The sequence below is a fragment of the Egretta garzetta genome, unplaced genomic scaffold (assembly GCF_000687185.1).
Source record: "Egretta garzetta isolate BGI_Z169 unplaced genomic scaffold, ASM68718v1 scaffold134, whole genome shotgun sequence".
In the NCBI taxonomy this organism is placed as follows: domain Eukaryota; kingdom Metazoa; phylum Chordata; class Aves; order Pelecaniformes; family Ardeidae; genus Egretta; species Egretta garzetta.
The window spans coordinates 60,489-78,766 of NW_009259422.1; the positions used below are offsets into that span (position 1 = coordinate 60,489).

The 18,278-nt window shown below is 52.0% G+C and overlaps 3 protein-coding genes across 3 annotated transcripts in view; 2 read left to right on the plus strand and 1 right to left on the minus strand.

Moving 5' to 3' along the window:
- Positions 1-65: 65 nt before the first annotated feature.
- Positions 66-3,144, plus strand: LOC104124562 (T-cell surface glycoprotein CD3 gamma chain). Its single transcript, XM_009636921.2, has 5 exons — positions 66-211; positions 1,221-1,433; positions 1,916-2,047; positions 2,482-2,525; positions 2,872-3,144. Exons 1-5 carry the CDS (start codon positions 139-141, stop codon positions 2,932-2,934), a joined length of 525 nt encoding a protein of 174 aa, XP_009635216.1. The 5' UTR covers positions 66-138; the 3' UTR covers positions 2,935-3,144.
- Positions 3,145-5,994: 2,850 nt separating this feature from the next.
- On the minus strand, positions 5,995-12,223 carry CD3E (CD3e molecule). The gene is made up of 8 exons (XM_009636922.2): positions 12,170-12,223; positions 11,943-12,052; positions 10,470-10,490; positions 10,151-10,171; positions 9,433-9,630; positions 8,511-8,663; positions 7,693-7,739; positions 5,995-7,382 (listed from the first exon to the last, which is right to left on the minus strand). The coding sequence occupies exons 2-8, from the start codon at positions 11,989-11,991 to the stop codon at positions 7,326-7,328; spliced, it is 546 nt and encodes a 181-aa protein (XP_009635217.1). The 5' UTR covers positions 11,992-12,052; positions 12,170-12,223; the 3' UTR covers positions 5,995-7,325.
- A 4,806-nt stretch (positions 12,224-17,029) lies between these two features.
- Positions 17,030-18,278, plus strand: part of MPZL2 (myelin protein zero like 2) — a 3,513-nt gene continuing 2,264 nt past the window's right edge. Inside the window, exon 1 of the mRNA XM_009636923.1 lies at positions 17,030-17,084. Coding sequence (XP_009635218.1) covers positions 17,030-17,084 — 55 coding nt within the window. The remainder of the gene's footprint in view (positions 17,085-18,278) is intronic.

Below are 18,278 nucleotides of genomic sequence, written 5' to 3' on the forward strand. Positions count from 1 at the left end.
GGGGGGGGGGGGGGGGGCCCCCCCCCCCCGGCATCCGGTACCCGCCGAAGATCTGGGGGCGGGTGGCGCGTTGGGGTGAGGAGCTCTCTGCGCGTCCTCTCCTCTGAGCAGAGGACAGAGCCGCCACCACGTTGTGCCATGCGGAGGGGAAGGGCCCTGGGCGCCTGGGTGCTCCTCGCCAGCCTGGCCGTGGCCAGCTGGGGGGTCCAAGGTAAGTCCCCGGATCGGTCCCTGCCCGCAGGCTGCCGCGGTGCCCGTTGGGCACTCGCCATCACCCCTGGAGACTGCCACCCGTACTGCTGACACGGCGGCGGTGGGAGGGTGGCTGGGAGGCAGACCCCTGCGGCTTGCTGGGGCTTTTTCCATCGTAGCAGCTTGACGTGAGGGTCGTACATGTTGATGGGGAAAAGGGAGCGAATCGGTCCAACGGCTCACGGGATCGCTCTGATGGCCCTGCCTGCCTTGGACCGTCGTTGTGACAGCCTGGAGCCGTGCGCGTTACTCCGTGGCTGCCTGCGATAGCCGAAACCCACCTTGCAATGACAGAGCGTGTGAAGCTGGACTTGGCGGTACTGTGGTGTTAGACCAACGCAGCCGTGGGCTTTGTGCCCGGCAGAAATAGGCGTGCAGGAGAGGCTGTATTCTGTACTCTGCTCCAGCGCTCAGCAAATAAGACAGGGAATTTACCCTCCATTTGCAGACTCTGAAGGTGATGCCTTTGGGCCAAGGAAGCAACTCTGTGCGCATTTTTTGCATACTTTTCCCTAAAAATGTTTTTTTACTATTGGGTAAAAACCCAAAGGGTTTTTTGCCTCCTCATCCGGGCTCAGCTCCTGTCCCTGCTGGTGGAAATACTTCACTTTGTGTTGAACTGTCTCTCACTGCAGTCTGTCTGCAGGATGAGGGTCACGCACATGCAGTCTGAACAGAGTCCAGGTGGATGCCCCATTCCAGTTAGTTTCCACTCTAAGGGAATTTGGATCTCTAAACTACCCAGAGCTGCATTAATGTAACAACCAGTTGAACACTGGACTACTTTTCCGCTGGGTAGTCTGCTTTTTCCAGAGTTTTTTGTCTGTGGTGTCCTTTCTGCGGCTCAGGGGACAGCGAATGCGATGCTCTCGACACTAGCCATCTCCCAGAGTGAGATCTGGAGCTCTGCACCACTGCGAGGGTCGGGAACTCAGCTGTGAAGCACTCTGCTTGCCTTCTTTTTGCAGGACAGGAAGTAATCGTGAAAGAAGCCAGCGGGAAGGTGTTCCTGCAATGTAAAATAAGCAGCAGTGGTCCAGTCATATGGCTGAAAGATGAAAAAATTATAGGAAACGCAACACAGCTGGACTTGGGTGCCATTTACAATGATCCCAGAGGCATCTATAGGTGTCAAATACAAGGCGGAAAGACAAGCTCCCCCTTACAGGTGCACTATCGAAGTAAGTGTTGCAAACCTGGTTTCTAGAGCCAGAACTGCTTGGAGTTTTCACCCAAGCAAACTTCTGAGGGCACTACTGGTTGCCCAGAATTTGAGGGTGGTTCCGCCAGTTTGCAGAAGTCCTGACAGCTCCTGCACTGGGCTGCCCTTGGGAACAGCCAAGCTGAACGTTCCCTTGCCTGTGGTGTTCCTGTGAGAGCTCTACAGCCTCATTGAGTGCCATAACCTGCTACTCACAGTGCCTCATTGCTAGCCACTCGCTGGCCCTTGCTGTGGCCTGCCCCAGTGCTGGGGGCACGTGGCAGCTTGCACCACTGCCTTGGGTCATGCAGCAAGCCAAACTTGGTCCCTGGCCACTCGCCCTGGGACTGGAGCCTGCCTGGACTGGCAGAGCTGGCTTTGGGCTCAGACTGACCCTGGCAGCAGGGTCCTGGTCCTGGTTGTGGCCCTGCTTTCAGTGTTTGTGACCTTTGGGGCTTCCAGTGTGCCAGAACTGCATCGAAGTGGACGCTCCCACCATCTCGGGGATCGTGATCGCGGATGTTCTCGCCACCGTCTTCCTGGCAGTTGCCATGTATTGCATCACTGGCCAGGACAAGGGACGCATGTCACGAGGTGAGGGGATAGCCCTGCTGACTGCCCACGGAGGGGGGGACAGGAAGCGCCTGGGCATCTTCAGTTGCTGTGTGGTACCCAGGGACTTTCCATCACTGCCCACGGACCCCAGTGGCTGGCAGCTGCAGGCAGCAGCTGGCACAGAGCGTGTCTAGGGTAGGGATCCATGTGAGCATTCCGTGTACCCTTCCTGCCCCTAGCTCAGCTTCCCAGGAGAAGCCATTGAATGCACAAGCTTTGTCAAAAACATCATCCCAAGGGCAGCAGCTGGTGGCACAGAAACATCTGAGGCTTCGCAGGGGCTTTCCACCGAGCCTCCCAGAGGAAGTAAAAGCGCAGGGCTGAAAGCAGATGGCCGCTTGGGTTTGTTTGCAAATGTTGACCACGCTGCCCATCACTCCCCTGATCCTTGACCACCTTCTTTCTTCATTTAGCTTCTGACAGGCAGAACTTGATTGCCAACGAGCAGCTCTACCAGGTGAGCGTGGGCACATGCGTGCATGGGCTTTAGCACCTCTGCGTGGCGTGGGGCTGCGTGGTGGGATGGCTGCTGGGGGGTACTCGATGCCACGAGGCACTGAGCTGCATGGGAGATTGCTCGCTGCTGGGGCACCCGCAGCCACCTCCCCCTGAGTGACCCAGAGGATGGGGCAAGCTCAGCGACCCCTGCCTCTTGCTCTCTGGGGTTGTTAAGGTGTGTGTGCAGGGAGGGAAAGCTTGCTAAAAGCTTGGCGAAGGGAGGGCTGGTTCAGCTTCCCCTGTACCCTCCCTCCCGGGGCTGGACAGACACGGTTGTAGCTCATCTCGCCTTTTTTTCCTCCTAGCCCCTTGGCGAGCGGGACGACGGACAGTACAGCCGGCTGGCACCTGCCAAGGCCCGCAAGTGAAGCGGGAAGATGCTGGAGCCTACGACTCCTTCACACCAGGAGTGATATTACAGCAAAGCCGCTGCCAGTGCCCAAGAGCGCCGATGCCCTGCCCTGGCACTGCCTTCGTAAGCTCACTGCTGGCAGAAAACAGTGCGGGTTTTTGCCTGGAGAGCCCTCCAGCTCCTTGCCAGGATGGGCTGCTTGTAGCACTCTGCTCTTTCCATGACCTCTTGCACTCCTGTATTCCTATCATTAAAGTTGAGCCCATCTCCCATAGCCTCCCTGCTCCATCGGTTGTCTCGAGGCGGGGGGAGCCGTGCAGTCGCTGGGGAAGGTGAGCGCTGGATGCAACCTGCCTGGACCCCTGTGGAGCTGTAAGGCTCCTGCCTCTCCCGGCGGGACACTGCTCTGCCAGTGTGGGCAGGTGCCCACGGCTGTGCCACCTCTCCGTGCCAGGATCTAAATGACGTCCCGGTCCTTCGCTGACGCTGGGCGTGGGGGACCTTGTGAAGGGAGAGGGTTGCTGCCCCCGAGAGCAGCAGAGGCTTTGTCTCATTTAACTCCCCTTCCTGAATGGAGAGTGGGGACACCAGGAGCACGGTGACACTCGGCAGGGTCTGTGTCCACCCTGCAGAGTGCCTGCGTGTCTCAGTCCCCCGGACAGAGCTGGGGGGCTGGCAGGAGGGAGGACAGGAGGACGTTTTCCCATTTTCCTCTGCACGTGCACGGCTTGGCATCTAATCGCGGTCTCCAAACTGCCGGGGTTTGCCAGGTCACTGGCACCCAGCCATTGAGCAAGCTGCCTCCATGCTTACAGGAGAGAAGCATGCACAGACAAGCAACCTGGGCTGGCTCCCCAGAATTGCTCGCAGGGACTGGGACCAAAGAGGAGATGGAAACAGCAGAGGAGATGAAAACTGCAGCAGAGACCGTGCAAAACACAAGGCAGCAGAGTTGGCCAGGCAGCGAAGGCCAGAGGCAGTCCGCACTCCCTGCACCTCTGGTGGTTTGGGGAGGCTCTCCCGCACTCCTCTGCAGCCCACTGGAGAGCGACCCACCTTTGTGACCAGGCCAGGGATCTTTGCGGGGCATTCGGCAACCCCTCCTGCAGGCTCACGAGCCGTCCCAGCGTGCCGAGTACAGGATGCAGAGGAGCAAACTTTCAGAGCCTTTCCCAGCTCAAACACCTTTCCAGACACTGACCAGCACTGGGTCTCCCCACACCCTCCCAGCTCTTCCCAGCAAGGTCCCCGCTCCCCAGCCCTGAGCAGAAGCAGCTAATGTGGTCTGGCCATGGCCAAAACGGGAGGCAGATAACAGAGCGGATCACCTAGCAGTTAGAAACCTCAGAAACCAGGTCACCCTCCATGTGCCAGTTGCACACACCTGTAGATTGTGGTTCCTGCTTTTCTAAGAATCTGGGTGACGGGCTTTAGAGGGCACCAGGCTGTGAATTGCCGTGCGACTCAGTGGTATAAAAGTAAGCACCAAAAGAGTTAACGCTCAATAAAAACTGGCCACAAATCTGTGGCACATCTGACAGCAAACAACACCTAGGCTGCGCAAAGCTGTGGGTGCACCCATGTGCCCTTACAGGAATCGGCGTGTGACCAGCCTGGCAGGCAGCGACCTGCTTTCCTATGGTGTCAGCTCTTTACACAACAACATTTTGCTCTTTGCAGAACAATGTCTTAGCGGTTTTTCTGCTCCAGCCTGCTCCAGTGAAGGGTGAGCCTGATATGGCCGTTGCAGGTAGAATATGCCAATACCTGCCTTTGGTCCGTAAGGCCATCTGGGTAGGCGACCAGCAGACTGCCTAGTTTATAGCACTTTCATCAGCTTCAGATCTCAAAGCCATGAGCAAAGTTTGCTAACCACACCCAACGAGCAGGAGAAACCCAGAGCAGAGTGGGTGGGTACGCGCTGCACAAATCAAAGACACAGCAGGGGCAACGTTTACCACTTGTCTGTTTGTGAGAGGCTCCTCAGCACCTCACTCTTGGGGGGACAAAGGAATATTTCTATGGTGCAGCTAAGCACAGAGGCAGAGAGGTGTCGTCACTGGGTGGGCGCTGATCCCACTGAGATAAGGATGCGTGGGATGGCACTGGTTGGGGCAAACGTGCAGCCCCATAAATGTTGGCAGAAGCACGGGGGTCTAGCTTGAAGCAAAATTTAGACCTTGCACACCCAGAGTGGTCCGAGCTTCTCGCATCCCGTTCGTGGCAATGGGCTGTATGGCTGGGCTGAGCAAGCGTCCCTGGAGCAGTGGTGTTTTGCAGAAGCTGAGAAGGTGGCCCAGAGTGGTTTTAGAGCTGCAGGGGGTTAGTGCTCTTCGTGTCTTGCAATCTCCCTCCTAGGTGTCTAGTGCCTTGTATGGTAAACCCAGCTGTGCTGCCTTTAAAACCACATCCTGCAGGGTAAGCACAGCAATCTGAAGGCTAAAACTTGCTGGGTGTTTATCTCCCCATGCTGAAACTCAAGGGTTAAACCACCCACGGCCCCCATCGCTGCTGCGTTTCCTTTCTTCTGAGCTGTTGCTCTGCAGAGCAAGAGAAATGTGGCTCACTCAGCCAGTGTTAGACCAGAAATGTTCCCAGGCATCGCAGCATCTCTTGGGCCCTTCTCCTTAAGGTCCTACCTGCCCATTGCTGCTGCTTTGGAAACCACAGCTTTTAAAATCAGGCAGATTTAAAATCTGTATGGCGAGTGCAGAGGACCTCAGCTATTTCAGTTGCCCCTAGAGAGCAGCCCCAGAGCCGCTCCCCGGCTCCTGTCGACTCCTGCCCTGCTCTCCTAGGCACGGCAGTGCATTTTTGTAGGCGTACCTGTCTCCCCCATCTCGGCACAGCCTGCTCCCAAACCCCTCGCAGGCTGAGTCAACACAGACCCACAGAAACTCACTGTCTTAGGCTGCTCCTGAGCTGGGAACTCCCCTTAGCAAAAACCAGTTTTCTTTAACAGAGACCAAAACACAGGGGAAGTCTTTTCCAATGCATACCTGGGGGTGCTGTCTCCCATTTTATTAATATATTACAGCTTTAAAACGCATATAAAAAAGTTAAAATGGATCTTTACCAACAGCAAAGAAGCCCGCCGTCTTTCTAACAGACCCCAGGCAGAACTGAAGTTGCAGAGCTGAAATGGGGAGAGAAAGGGCAGCAACACAGGGCAGATCACAAGAAACTCAAAGAGCAATAGCTCTGGAAAATTATACTTGGCCAGCAGATGTACTTGTACACCCCTTAGGGTACAACACACTCAAAGAAATGTGTTTATCCTGGACTACTATCGGTACAAATGGAGTCCATGAAGGCTCTGGGATGAGGACAGCCTAGCAAAAGGGCTTGATGCTCTCTTGGATTTTGTAGGTCCTGGGCTTTATCTCTGTGGCCCAAATACATTCATTTCAATTCCAGTGAACAAGCTGTCTCAAGAGCAGAGTGCTAGTCCTGGGTCTGAGCCAAAGGGTCTCAGTTCTGATCTGGAAAACAGGAAAATCCCTGTTGTGCTGTTTCAGCCTACAAAGCTGATACTCATTGCGAGGTGGGGGTTCAAATCTTAGCTGAGGTATCGAAGAGCCCCACTATTTAATAGTAACACAGGTCTAGCACTCAGCCAAGCACTTAAATTTCCTCGTAGGAGGCTTTCAGGTGGCTTGGGAAGGCACCAGGTCCCCGTGTGACCCTACGAGGATGTTCTGCCGAAGGTCGGAAACGTGAAGGTCACTGGATGCGGAGTGGTACCGGCCCCACTCGTTCCCTTCAGAAGAAGGGCAGGTCGGTTTGCACGTACTGCCAGGACTGCTTCTCATTTTTTTAAAGGAAAACTGTTCTTTTTGACTGAAATATTTTCAGTCCAAGCCCTGGCTTTTCTATGAAAATGTATCATCTTGGTTTTAATATACTGACTGCCTCTGTTCCTTTCCTTACAATCCTGGGCAGCAAACCTGAGACAGGCTATGGACGTGAGAGCAGGGCCAGGTCAGAGGCCGGTCACTCCGAGAATGCCCGCTGGCTACCCGGGGAGGCTTGGGGAGCAAGCGGAGGCACTCCGGGTGGAAATTAAGTGGGAGGGAAAACGAGAGCAGGCAACTGGAGCAGAGAGAGGGAGAAGCGGGAGGGAAAAGGAGGCCAGGAGCCACGAGTGAGGCTGCAGTCCTTTAACGAGAAGGAAAACTTCCCTTGCCAATGTGCTCGTTTGATTCTTCTCCCTAATGTCGAACCGAAGGCCAAAGGAACACGTCGGGGTGGGTCAGCGGAGGGCAGCAGGGTGCCTGTGCTGTGTAGCTGCCTGGTTTTATCCCAAAACGCTTGGGCCTCGGCAGGCCTGCAGAGAACGGGTACCGAGTGGGGCAGAAGCGCTCAGCCCCCCTCCTGCTGTTCCGCAGCCTGCCGTCCGTGGGAATTTCAGAAGCCCCTGGATTCCAGGCCTGCATATACTTCCCGCTGGCCTTTCCGGATGGGCTGTGGGAACAGCAGAAATGTTAGTTCGGGAATCCTCATTAACACACCATCAAACAATGCCAGGCTCTTGGTCCCCACAATACACGGAGAAAACTACAGCAGGGAGAGGAGGTGTAGTGCTGCCGTTCTGCTCCCAGCTCCCTGTGGCAGCACCAGAAGGGGCTCCACCCTCAGCACCTTTTTCCTCAGCTCCCGGGAAAGCTCGGAGGTTCTTCAAAGGAGCCAAAAGGATAACTGCTACAGATCCCCAGCTCTGGCTATCCCTCCCCAGCCAGCAGAGAGAGATGGAAAAAATGCAGGTTCTCCATACCTCATAGTCTGGGTTTGGAACGGGGGGAGGACGCTGAGTCTTCTGACCTGCAACAGAGGCAGAGAGGTGGTGATTGATAACACAGCACGAGGGACTGTCATGGAGATGATCCCAGGGTAAGGCATACCACGGGTCAGCTCGCATGGCTTTATTACGAGCTCAGAGCTTTTAAAGACCCAGCTGCTGCAGGCAGGAGGCCTTATGATCATTTAGGGAGAAATCAGCTTTCTTTTAGCAAATTTCTAGCTTTCCCGGTTGTGAAGGAACACTTGAAAACAAGGCGGCCCCATAAGCGCAGGTCCAGGCTAGAGCTCCACAACAGGGATACCAGACCTGTACTCCCCTGCCTTGGCAAGCCGCACAGGCGCGAGCACTTCATCACATTTCCCTTGAACCCAGCGCACAAGATGCACAGTGAGCACACGATAGGGCATTTAGACCTGCCGAAAGATTTACAACAGCTTTGTGGAGGCTAGGGGAAAAGTGGCAATGCCTGATGGGTGCAAAGTTTGCTGGGTTTGCAGCCACACTTGCAAGCTGAGCGTCTGCCATAGAGTGTTTGCTTCAGCACGGACCCAATGCTGCTGCACAAGAGCCTGGGAAATGGTTTCCTATGGGGAGGAAGCCTTTGACAGAACACAGCAGCCGTACCCATCCCGTACAAGAAGGCAGCAGATGTGGCAAGCAGGAGCGCTCTTTGGGGAGGTCTTGGAGGCTCGGGGAGAACAGAGGAGGCTCCATCACTCGGCAGAGGCAAGCGCTGAATTTAGTGCTCGGCGGACGTCATGGAGAGCAGGGACACCCGAAATGGCTCTTACCTCGTGGCCGACTGCCAGCAGTAGTGCTCGCTCTCCCCTTCCTGTCTTTGCTGAAGTAATAGACCAGAATTAGCACCCCGAAAGTGATGAGAAGATCCGCAATGATGATCCCTGTCACGGCCAAGGTATCCAGCTCCTCACAGTTTGCGCACACTGCCAGGGGGAGAGATGAAGGTGCTAAGAGATGGGCACCCTTCCTTCCAGCAAGGAAAGTCCAGGCCCGCTTAGTGCTTGCAGAAGAGATACAGTTATGGGTGGGAAGGAGAAAAGAGCAAACAGAAAGGAAGGGGGACAGCACAGGCTATTCTAGCTGCCCCGCCATTTCAGTCTGCAGACACAGACTGGTGTGTGCAACCTCCTTCACTTCCCTCTGCTGTTTGCATGGCCTGAGTTGGAGGGTGCAAAACATCTCCTAGGTCATTGCCCCCCTCTGCCCTTGCTGGAGTCCAAATCCCGAATGCAGAGCAGCTGTGCGAACGAAGCTCAGAGGCTTAAATCACTCTGTCAGGGTGGAGGTAAACTCCCCCTGGCTGATGGCTCTCAGGAACCAGGCTGTGTGCTCTAGATGGGAGGTTTCCACTCTGCAAGGTAAGAAATCCCCCTGGCCTTTGCGACAGACATTACTCTTGCCTCGTAGCATGGCAGGAACTGTATAAGCAGAGATCGCGCGCAATGTGGGAACCATTGACATGCAACCACCTCGAGGGCAGCGGAAGGGAAAGGCATAGAGAGCAGGGAGATTCCTTTTGCCAAAAAATGTGCTCTTGGACTCTTTTACTGCCCACACGGAGCGGAGGGGCCTCAGCAGAATCCCATTCACCCGGCCCAGCAGCACTAAAAATCAGGTCTCAGCCCCTAATATGTGTCACTGCAATGTGTAGACTTTAGCCTGTAGGCTGAGTGTTGGGTTTTTTTTACTCACCTCTGGCATTCAGGTACATGTCATACTTCTTAGCACCTTCCGAGCAGCTCACGTTGGCAGGAGAGCTGTCGTGATTCTCTAGAACGAGCTTCTTGTCTTTATTTTCTGGTTTTGTCCCAGTTAAGTCCCAGGTGACACTGCCTTCAGTCAAGGGACACGTGATTGTCACCGTGGTGCCAGAAATCTCCACCAGGAATTCTTTATTGGAAGATGGGCCAACAAGAAGGGAAGCCAGCATTACAAATGGCATCTGAGGAGGCTTCCCTGCCCACCCTTGACCCCACCATGACAGTTTGCTTGCCAAATCTTTGATTTCACGGTGTAATGTAAATTCCCTGTGCATGTGTCTTCCGCATGCATGTTTTCCTTTAGTTTTTTACACTGGTTCTTTGCAACACTGAACAGCATAAAAATATCATCACTGAGTGGTCAGCTTCATGTCGGCCACCTGCCATTCATCATTCTGCTTATCCATGTGCTTGCTGGTCTCTGCAAATGGCCAGCTCTGCTTGGAGACCACCAACAGTAATTAGGGGCAACTTGTTATAGCTGGTTTTTCTGATCGATGATGACAGTTAGCAAGTCACAAACCAGAACTCCTTTCCTCCTAAAATACTGCTTGAACTTAAATATTTCTATCAACCTTTTAGTCCTCACCTGTCATCTGCAATCTTTATATCCTGCTAAATAGTTAAGAATGCTGGTAGAATACACTTACCCCCCTGTGCTTCGATGTCATCTGCAAAGGAGAGAATAATAAATATTAACAAATCAGCCTGCTATTATTGCGCTGCCTGTTGCTGTTGGAAAATGCCCAACCCTGCTTGGGGATCATTAGCAATAATTAGGGACAATTCGTGACAGCCCATTTTTCAAATCGGTAAGATCAGTAACAATTAATGAACAGGGAGTTTTTCCTATCCTACAATATTTGCAAAGTTCAGATACCTCTATTTGACTTTTAGTCCTCACTTGTGAGGCGTAGTTGGTCTTTTTATCATACCAAGTAGTGAAGAATGCTGGTAAAACACACTTACCCTGCTGAGCCGCGGTGCCAACTACAAAAGAAAGAATAATAAGTGTTAACTAATTTAGCTACTGATATTATACACCTTTCCTACTTCAAGGATATCCTTTCTGCACCCAGCTGCTTGAAAGGGATGCTTATACGCCCACGCTTTTGCTGAAGGCAGGAGAAGCTGCTAGCTGAGACAGGATGTTGTGCTGAAATGAAGGCTCTGCCTTTGGGAGCCATTTTTAATGCAGGCTAGCGCAGAATGGAAATTTGAATAACTTTTTAGAAAAAGGGTTATTGCAACCTGTACACCCAACCAACAATTTTGCGTTGCTATCATGGACCAAAGACTGCTGGAAAATCGTGCCTGGTTTTGGCCGTAAGAACCACTGTCCTCTGCGAGAGTGTGCTCACTGGAGGCTTGGACCCTGACGCTTGATTTCACGCTGTAAAGCAGTTTATCCACGCGATTTTTCTCTCTTGCTAGGAAACAAGTAGCTCCATTGAAGTCTCTGGAGCTGGAAGTATTATAGAAACAGTTTTTAGGAGGCCAGAATCAGACCTGTGATTTGCTTTAAAGACATCTGACGACAGAAAGTAACATAAGTAAATAAAGGAATGACCTGTGTTTGTGTGTTCAGCACTCTTGTCCCATCCCAGGTAATGCTTATTTACAATACGAGCTACTGGTAACAAAACTGCAGATCTGAAATTCCACAGGCATGGGACTTTGCTGGAGAGAAGGTGATCTGATGCTTTTTTCTTTATATAAGATGGATTTAAATTTGAAAAAGAACAGACCATTGCTAAACCAAATGTTTTCAATCTTCCCAAAGAACAGCAGTTGGTATTCGCAGCACATTGGCAGAGTAGCTGCAGCCTTATTGTAGTGTCTTTTAATTATCTTCCAAACTTATCCCTCATCGTTACCAGCTGCTTTATAGCCTCTAGAGATACTTTGCACTTCATCATAAACCAGCCTTCTAAATGCTGGTCAGTTCAAACTGGTAACATGGAAATTGCTGCCACTCCTGCCGTATCACAGTGAATCTGAACTGAAGTTTTTCACCCGGGGTCACGAAACGGTTTAAGAAAAGGGTATGAATAAAGTGTACAAATAAAATTAAACCCACAGAACATTATAGTTCACATTGCTGCAGAAAGCAGCACATAAAGCTCCCACCCTCCAACATGGTTTGGAGACCGGGTGTCTTCATGAATCAGCTAGCAAGCAAAAATTCGCTAAGGACCTCTAGGTCCCTTCCTCTAGCCCGGGAGGGCTGGATTCCCATTTGTCCCTGCATCTGCTCTCCGAGGGGAACACTCGCTCTGGAGAGCAGCAGCAGCTCCATAGCCACTCTGCAGGCCAGTTGCAGAAGATGTGGCTGCGGGTACTTTGCAAAACCAGCCGCACGCCCCTCTGCTTTCTAAAACCCTGTGGCTCCTGGGCAGCCACCCTTCTGGTCCCCACGGGCTTCTGGCCAGCTGTACTCACCCACACACAGCACGAGTCCCAGGAGAGGCAAGGACCGCTCCAACCTCATCCTTGTGCTCCTCCTTCTCTTGCTCTTCTCTACCACATCAGATTGGCATCACCGAGGCTGGCTGCGAGGGAAGAAAGAACACATCGGCTTTTCAAGTTCTCGCTTACAAGAAAGAGGCCCAAGATTTTTTCCCAGAATTGTGTACGGCAATGGACTGAGCAGTGCTGGGGAGACTCACGCTTTCCAGTGAAACCTGCAAGCAGCCAAGAAAGGCACAGAACGCATATGATAAAATAAGCCCACGTCAGGAAGTGCGGAGGCTCAAAATGTCTTCGCAGCACGTCACTGACAGCGAGGGGTGGCTGCTCTGCCCCAGCCCACTCCGAGGCTCAGGAGACCTGTTGTGACTGCCCTGGGAGCAGCAGGAGAGAGAAACCAGCCTGGATTGGATTTGCTGTCAGGACCCTCCTAACAACTTCTCCAAGTGAGTGTTTCTGAAGTTCAGACTACCCCAAGCAACTTACTGTAGGGGGAATAAACAAAGGAACCAGAAAGGCTCCGAGCAGCTCAGCACCTAGAGATGCTCTACGGCCAGCAGAAACGAGCCTGTAAGTGCCAGGCTGTAAAACCCGGGGGTTTTAGTCACTGGTGATGCAATCTGGACTCTACTTTTGGTTATTTTGCTCTAACACAACCCATTTATTCCTTCTGCCTCTTCATGGGTGGTGTTTCCCAGCTCCTCATCCAGACTCCCCTCTGCACACATCCTGACAGCGAGGAATGCAGCTAAAGCAGTGGCTGATCACAGCAGGCCCTGCTGCAAGCCTCCGACCTGAAGCTAACGCTCTGCTCCCGACAGAGGCTCCATGACGTGCTCTCCCATTAGGGGGGAACTTGCCATGTAACCATGTTGCTGTTTCTCTCCGGTTTCAGTACGAGACTACAAAAGCAATTCCACGTGCTCATGCAGCATTCGTACTCACGTTGCGAATTGCACCTACGATAGAATCAGCTTTATTTGATATACAAAAAAGATGTGGACAGGCTGCAGGGGGTCCAGAGCAGGGCCATCAAGATGATCCAAGGACTGGGAAGCCATGTGAGGATGGGCTGAGAGAACTGGGTTTGTTCAGCCTTGAGCAAAGGAGGCTCAGAGGGGATCTCATCACCACGTACGAGTACCTAAGGGTACCTACAAGGTACCAGTACCTACAAGGACGATGGAGACTCCCTTTTCACAAGGAGTCCCATGGAGAGGACAAGGGGGCATGGACACGAGTTGCTCTTGGGGAGATGCCGATCGGACATGAGAGGGAAATCTTTCACCATGAGAACAGTCACCCATTGGAATAATCTCCCCAGGGGAGGGGTTGGCTCTGCCACATTGGGCACTTTTTAAGACTCAGCTGGACAGGGTGCTGGCTCTTGCCTAGAAAGGTTGGACCAGATGATCCTTGAGGTCCCTTCCACCCTGGGATTATATGATTCTATGACTTATTTCTTTAAGTCACGCTTATCTGTCTCGCTACCGGTTTAGCAGCCCCCGCAAAGGGGGGCAGGCGCCCGGGGGAAGGCAAAGGCTGTTCGGAGAACGCCTCTGCCCGACGGGCTGCCAAAAGCACAAGGGCCCCTGCGGGAGGGGGCTCCGAGTCCTGCGGGGGCACCGCGGGAAGGGCCCCGCTCACCAAACCCGCGCTCCCCAAGCTCTGCCCCCGGGCTTGCCCGGTGCCCTGGTTTGGGCTGGGACAGAGGTAACTTTTTCCCCAATAGCTGGTGTAGGGCTGTGGTTTGGATTTAGGGCCAGAATAATGCTGGTAACTCGCTGATGGCTCAATTGGTGCTGAGCAGGGCTTACGCTGGTCAAGGACTTTTCACCTTGCCCTGCTCTGCACAAGGAGCTCGGAGGGGGCACAGCCAGGACAGCCCACCCCAACTGGCCCCAGGGCTATTCCAGACCACAGGGCCTCATGCCCAGTAGAGAAACTGGGGGGAGCAACCGCTGCTAGGGGATGAACTGGGCATCGGTCAGCGGGTGGTGAGCAGTTGCATCCCTTGTTTCTCCTGGGTTTTGTTCATTGTTGTTTTCCTTTGCACTACAATTTATTATTGTATTTTATATCAATTATTAAGCCGTTCTTATCCTAACCCGCCAGTTTTCTTACTTTCGCCCTTCCGATTCTCCCCCCATCCCAGCGGGACGGGGAGGGCGAGCGAGCCTAGGTGGGGCTGAGTTGTCAACCTGGGTTAAACCACACCACCTGGAAATAAAACTCCCGAAGCCAAGATGATGTAGAGAGGAGATACTGCTTTATTCGGCAGGGGGTGCCAGGTGGAACTCCACAAGTCAAGCACACCAACCTTAGATTTTACTCCCTTATTTATACAGCGCAAATGCATTTTCCACACCTAATACATATTCATTAGCCTGTCTTCACATGCACATCTGCATTGGTTGACAGTCTCGCCATCTAACGATGAAAGCTATAGCTTTTAAATCACTGCGCCTGCGCATGAGGACTGGGGGTGGTACTTGTTTCGTTCTTCAGTTGGGTTGGTGGTTGCAATCTCCCCTTGCCAGAATTACCTTTCACCCACTTCCCTCCCATCTTGTCCGTGTTATCTCGGAATGTCCGCAACCCTCTGTAAGGCTTCGAAACAGATCGCTTTGATGGTGCCCAAAGTGATTTGTTGAGTCAATCTGCTCCATTAACACCGACTTCTTCTTTACTTTTAATTCCGACTCAGGGATAACACCAGCAGGGACGCAGGCACAGACGAAGTGGGAACACCGCTGTCTTTCCATTTCCCTCTCCTTGAAGCCTACAGAGGTGGCAGAGGTGCTCATGTGCTTGTGGGAATAGTGGGGATTTGAGGGCACGTGTCCAAAGCAGAGATTGCAGAGCCAGCCAAGGCTCCCCCCTTCCGCAGGGGCGCACTGCGTTTCCACGCCTGCCGCACACACCTCAAGCGACTCCTTCCCAGATGCCTGGAAGGATGGAACTGGCTTCTTGCTCCGTCCCAAGAGCTCACCATTTAATGACATGGCTAATGCCAATGTGGTGGGCCCTTATTTCATGTACTGAGGTGCTCTCCCTAGCTGCCAGATCTTTCTTTTACTTATTTCTGTTTCAAAAAGAAAAATGGAGAACTTATGCTCCTAGTGAGGGTGCCAGGGACACCGTCTTCTCTTAACCTTCAGAGTCCGCATGTTTTGAAAGAAGATGTTGAAGGTTAGTACAAGTCTGCAAGTAGACGTCGGGACAGACCCTCTTCCCAGTCCCGTGCATTACACAAACATGGTCTTAAGCGAGAGCCAGCAGTGTTGCTACGTGGCCAGCGTGGCCAAAGGGCACGTACAGCAGGAAACACGCTTGTCCTCCTGGATTCTGCGTGGGCTGCCTGAGGATAAGAAGTTGCTGCTGTGCAGGAAGACAATCTTGGGAGGTGGCAGCAAATTGGCTGCCGAGCACTGCCTTACAAGTACTCCAAACAGATCTGAAAAGGCAAAAGCGTCCTCTGATTGCAAAACAAACAAACCAACCCCAGCCTAGTAAATATTTATGGTGGCAATGAAAGAAATGGAGATGATGTTTTGGAATAGTAACTGGAAATTTGGGGAGATGCAGTGATGAGGGGTTAACACAGGGTCAGATGATTCCCATGAAAATAGAGCTATCTCAGAGCTATTAGCAGAGACTTGTTAGCAGAGACAAGATTCTCTGTGCTGATTTGTGGACAGTCCACGAGACTGATGGCCTCAGTGCTTTTTTATATTGCCAAATCTGTAACTTGAAGTTTAAAAGTTAAAAATAAATTTAGTATTCTCCTCAGAAATTGCCCCATGGCTGCTACAACAGCAAATGGGAGGAGAGATGTCCACAACGTTGCTCATTGGCAAGAAGTCCAAGAGTCCTGCCACTGTCCTCTTTCCACCAAAACCTTGTTCTGGCCAGTTCTGGCATCCTTTCAGGGTGCCCCAGGTAACCCGAAACATCCCAGTCGGAGCCCACACTGCTACACAAACTAGGGTGCCCACGTTCTGCTCCTGAGCTTGGAGCTGAAGGGAGCCCTTCAAAACGCCCGGCGGTCAGGGCATCCTCCCTGCCCCTGCCTCAGCACCACTGCAAGGAAAATTAGCATCAGTCACAACAAAAGCTCATAACCTGGGATGACTTCATGGAACTCGACCATGAACCAGACACAAACACAGCCACAGCCAGCAGCAGGTTCTGCTGTTAAAGTGATTTATGGCCTTTGAATGCAAACATCCTTGTTTTGCCAACACACACGCACACATATGCACACACCTCAGTTTCACGCTCTCACAACTGACACGTGCCACCAGGGAAATTTTTTGTGTCACACCGAGTTTCTCTGGTACCTTGTGCTGCTTGTTAAGCACGTGGAGGGGTGGGGGGGTGTCCCCCGCTGTGCCTGGACTACCACCAGGCTGGACCGGTGTCCCAAGTAATTGTCTTCTGACTTTTCCAAGAACTTTACAAGCACCAGCTACTGCAGTCTCCCAGTTCTTCTGCAGCTGGGCTGTGACCAATTAACATTATGACGATCACTTCATTTTGCTGTAGGTACCTGTGTTTCAGTAGGGCATTTCCATCCTCTGGATGTGTGCCCACACTCTCTGTTTGGGGTTGCTTTTTTTTGTCTTGTTTGCAGGTTTTTTCACAAACGGGCATTCCTTCGGGCTATCCATAAACACCTTCAGGCAAATTTTCTTTTAGGAGGAGGATTACCTCCCACAAGAGGGGAGTGGTTTAAGGTGGAAGCTGGGAGGAGGGATGATTGCAACACAAAAGAGCAAAGCAATACGGGAGGCAGAAGAAATTAATCTTACCTTGAAAATCTCCCAGTTGTGAGCTGTGCTGGCCGCACCTTGCCTTGCAGTGCGAGGGCAGGGAGCGCTCTCTGACTCAGGAAGGAGTGCTCACCTCGCCTTGCAGGCCAAGCGGAGAGGAAGGAATTTGCTTCACGAGGCTGGGAAGGCTTTGAGAAGCTCATCTTTCATCCAGCTATCGAGAACCTGAAACGAATTCCTCTTTCCAGCACTGCTCAACCCGCGGAGTAAGGATTTGTCTTCCCGATGGATGGCCCCAGCTGGCTGGGGGCTGTGCTCTTCCTTGGGCTTCACCTCCGAGGTAAGGAAACCTGGTACTCTCTGGCCTCTGTTGCCATCTTGACTTTCCTCTTCGGATCCCTTAATTATCGTCCTCATTAAGGCAGCGACTTTACTGGAGTGTCAGATACTTGTGGCGGGCGACTGCTGCGATTCTTTCGGTCCCGGGTGCGCGGCAAGTGACACGAAGTGATTGAGTTTCTTCGACAAACAGGTTTAAGTGTGTTCAAGCGGAAGAACACCACTGATCGTGTCTGAGCTCTGGTTACACATCTTCTCCTCTCCTGCCAGGAATCTGGACTTTACTCCTAGATGGTTTTTTTCGCTCTCTTTGTTATTAGACAAACAGAGATTGTTAGGCAGCACTGGGTTTAGGTCCTTTACGCAGCAGCGATTCCAGACTGACAATAAAATCGCTTCAGTTTTCAGTGCTTTATATCAATAGAGCTGGAATCTAAGAACACCACCTCCTTTCCCAAGTGCATCAGCACACGGGTACGCTCAGTAATCTGTCTTGAAAAGGGTATCTTACACTTATTTCCCACAGTTGTTCTTTTAAAGGAGTTTTAAATGAGAAGATTTGACACGGAATCTTTGGATGAGAAACATGATCTCTGCCAATGAAGTTTTTCAAATGTGAACACTTTTGATGTTTGGGCATTTCAAATATTTTTTCCTTTGAAAAAAGAAATTATTTGGCAAGGAAGTCTTTGGGTTTAAATTATTTTTGAATACAGGAAATTTATTGATGGTTTTTGTTGTGAAGCCACATTTTACAACCCCAAATAAGCTTTTTTTTTCTTGACTCATACTGGGGTGAGTTAGCTCATTTTCCTAAAGTGACAGGAAGTTCTGAATATTTTCTTTTTCTGCTGGGTTAGTTTGACCTGTGAGGAAAAGGAAAGGAATGGGAGCACATCATCAGGAACAGGGAGGACTGTCCCTTTTTAGCAGCAGCAAGATTCCCTCTGGGTTTCCTATTTTTCACTTTTCCTTTTTCTGTGTCTTGATGCTCTCTCGCGCCGGTCATCTCTCTCTCAGGGTAGCACCGAGTTAGCGATGCTGCCTTATTTTTAAAGCAGCAGCTGTGGTGGTTTGGTTAACAGATGATGTTTCCTTGACAAATGCGTACAGGTTTACCTTGAGGTTTTCCTGCAGAGTTCCTCGGCCTGACTGTATGTGCCTATAGCTCTCCAGCTGGGCTGTTAACCTTCTA

Coding starts and splice junctions, on each gene's coding strand:
- LOC104124562 (XM_009636921.2), top strand. CDS start 139: ATGCGGAGGGGAAGGGCCCTGGGCGCCTGGGTGCTCCTCGCCAGCCTG. Junction 2,048..2,481: donor CAAGGGACGCATGTCACGAG/GTGAGGGGATAG, acceptor TTCTTCATTTAG/CTTCTGACAGGCAGAACTTG. Junction 2,526..2,871: donor CCAACGAGCAGCTCTACCAG/GTGAGCGTGGGC, acceptor TTTTCCTCCTAG/CCCCTTGGCGAGCGGGACGA.
- CD3E (XM_009636922.2), bottom strand. CDS start 11,991: ATGAGGTTGGAGCGGTCCTTGCCTCTCCTGGGACTCGTGCTGTGTGTG. Junction 9,631..10,150: donor TGACATCGAAGCACAGGGGG/GTAAGTGTATTC, acceptor CTTCCAATAAAG/AATTCCTGGTGGAGATTTCT. Junction 7,740..8,510: donor TGCTGGCAGTCGGCCACGAG/GTAAGAGCCATT, acceptor CCTCTGTTGCAG/GTCAGAAGACTCAGCGTCCT.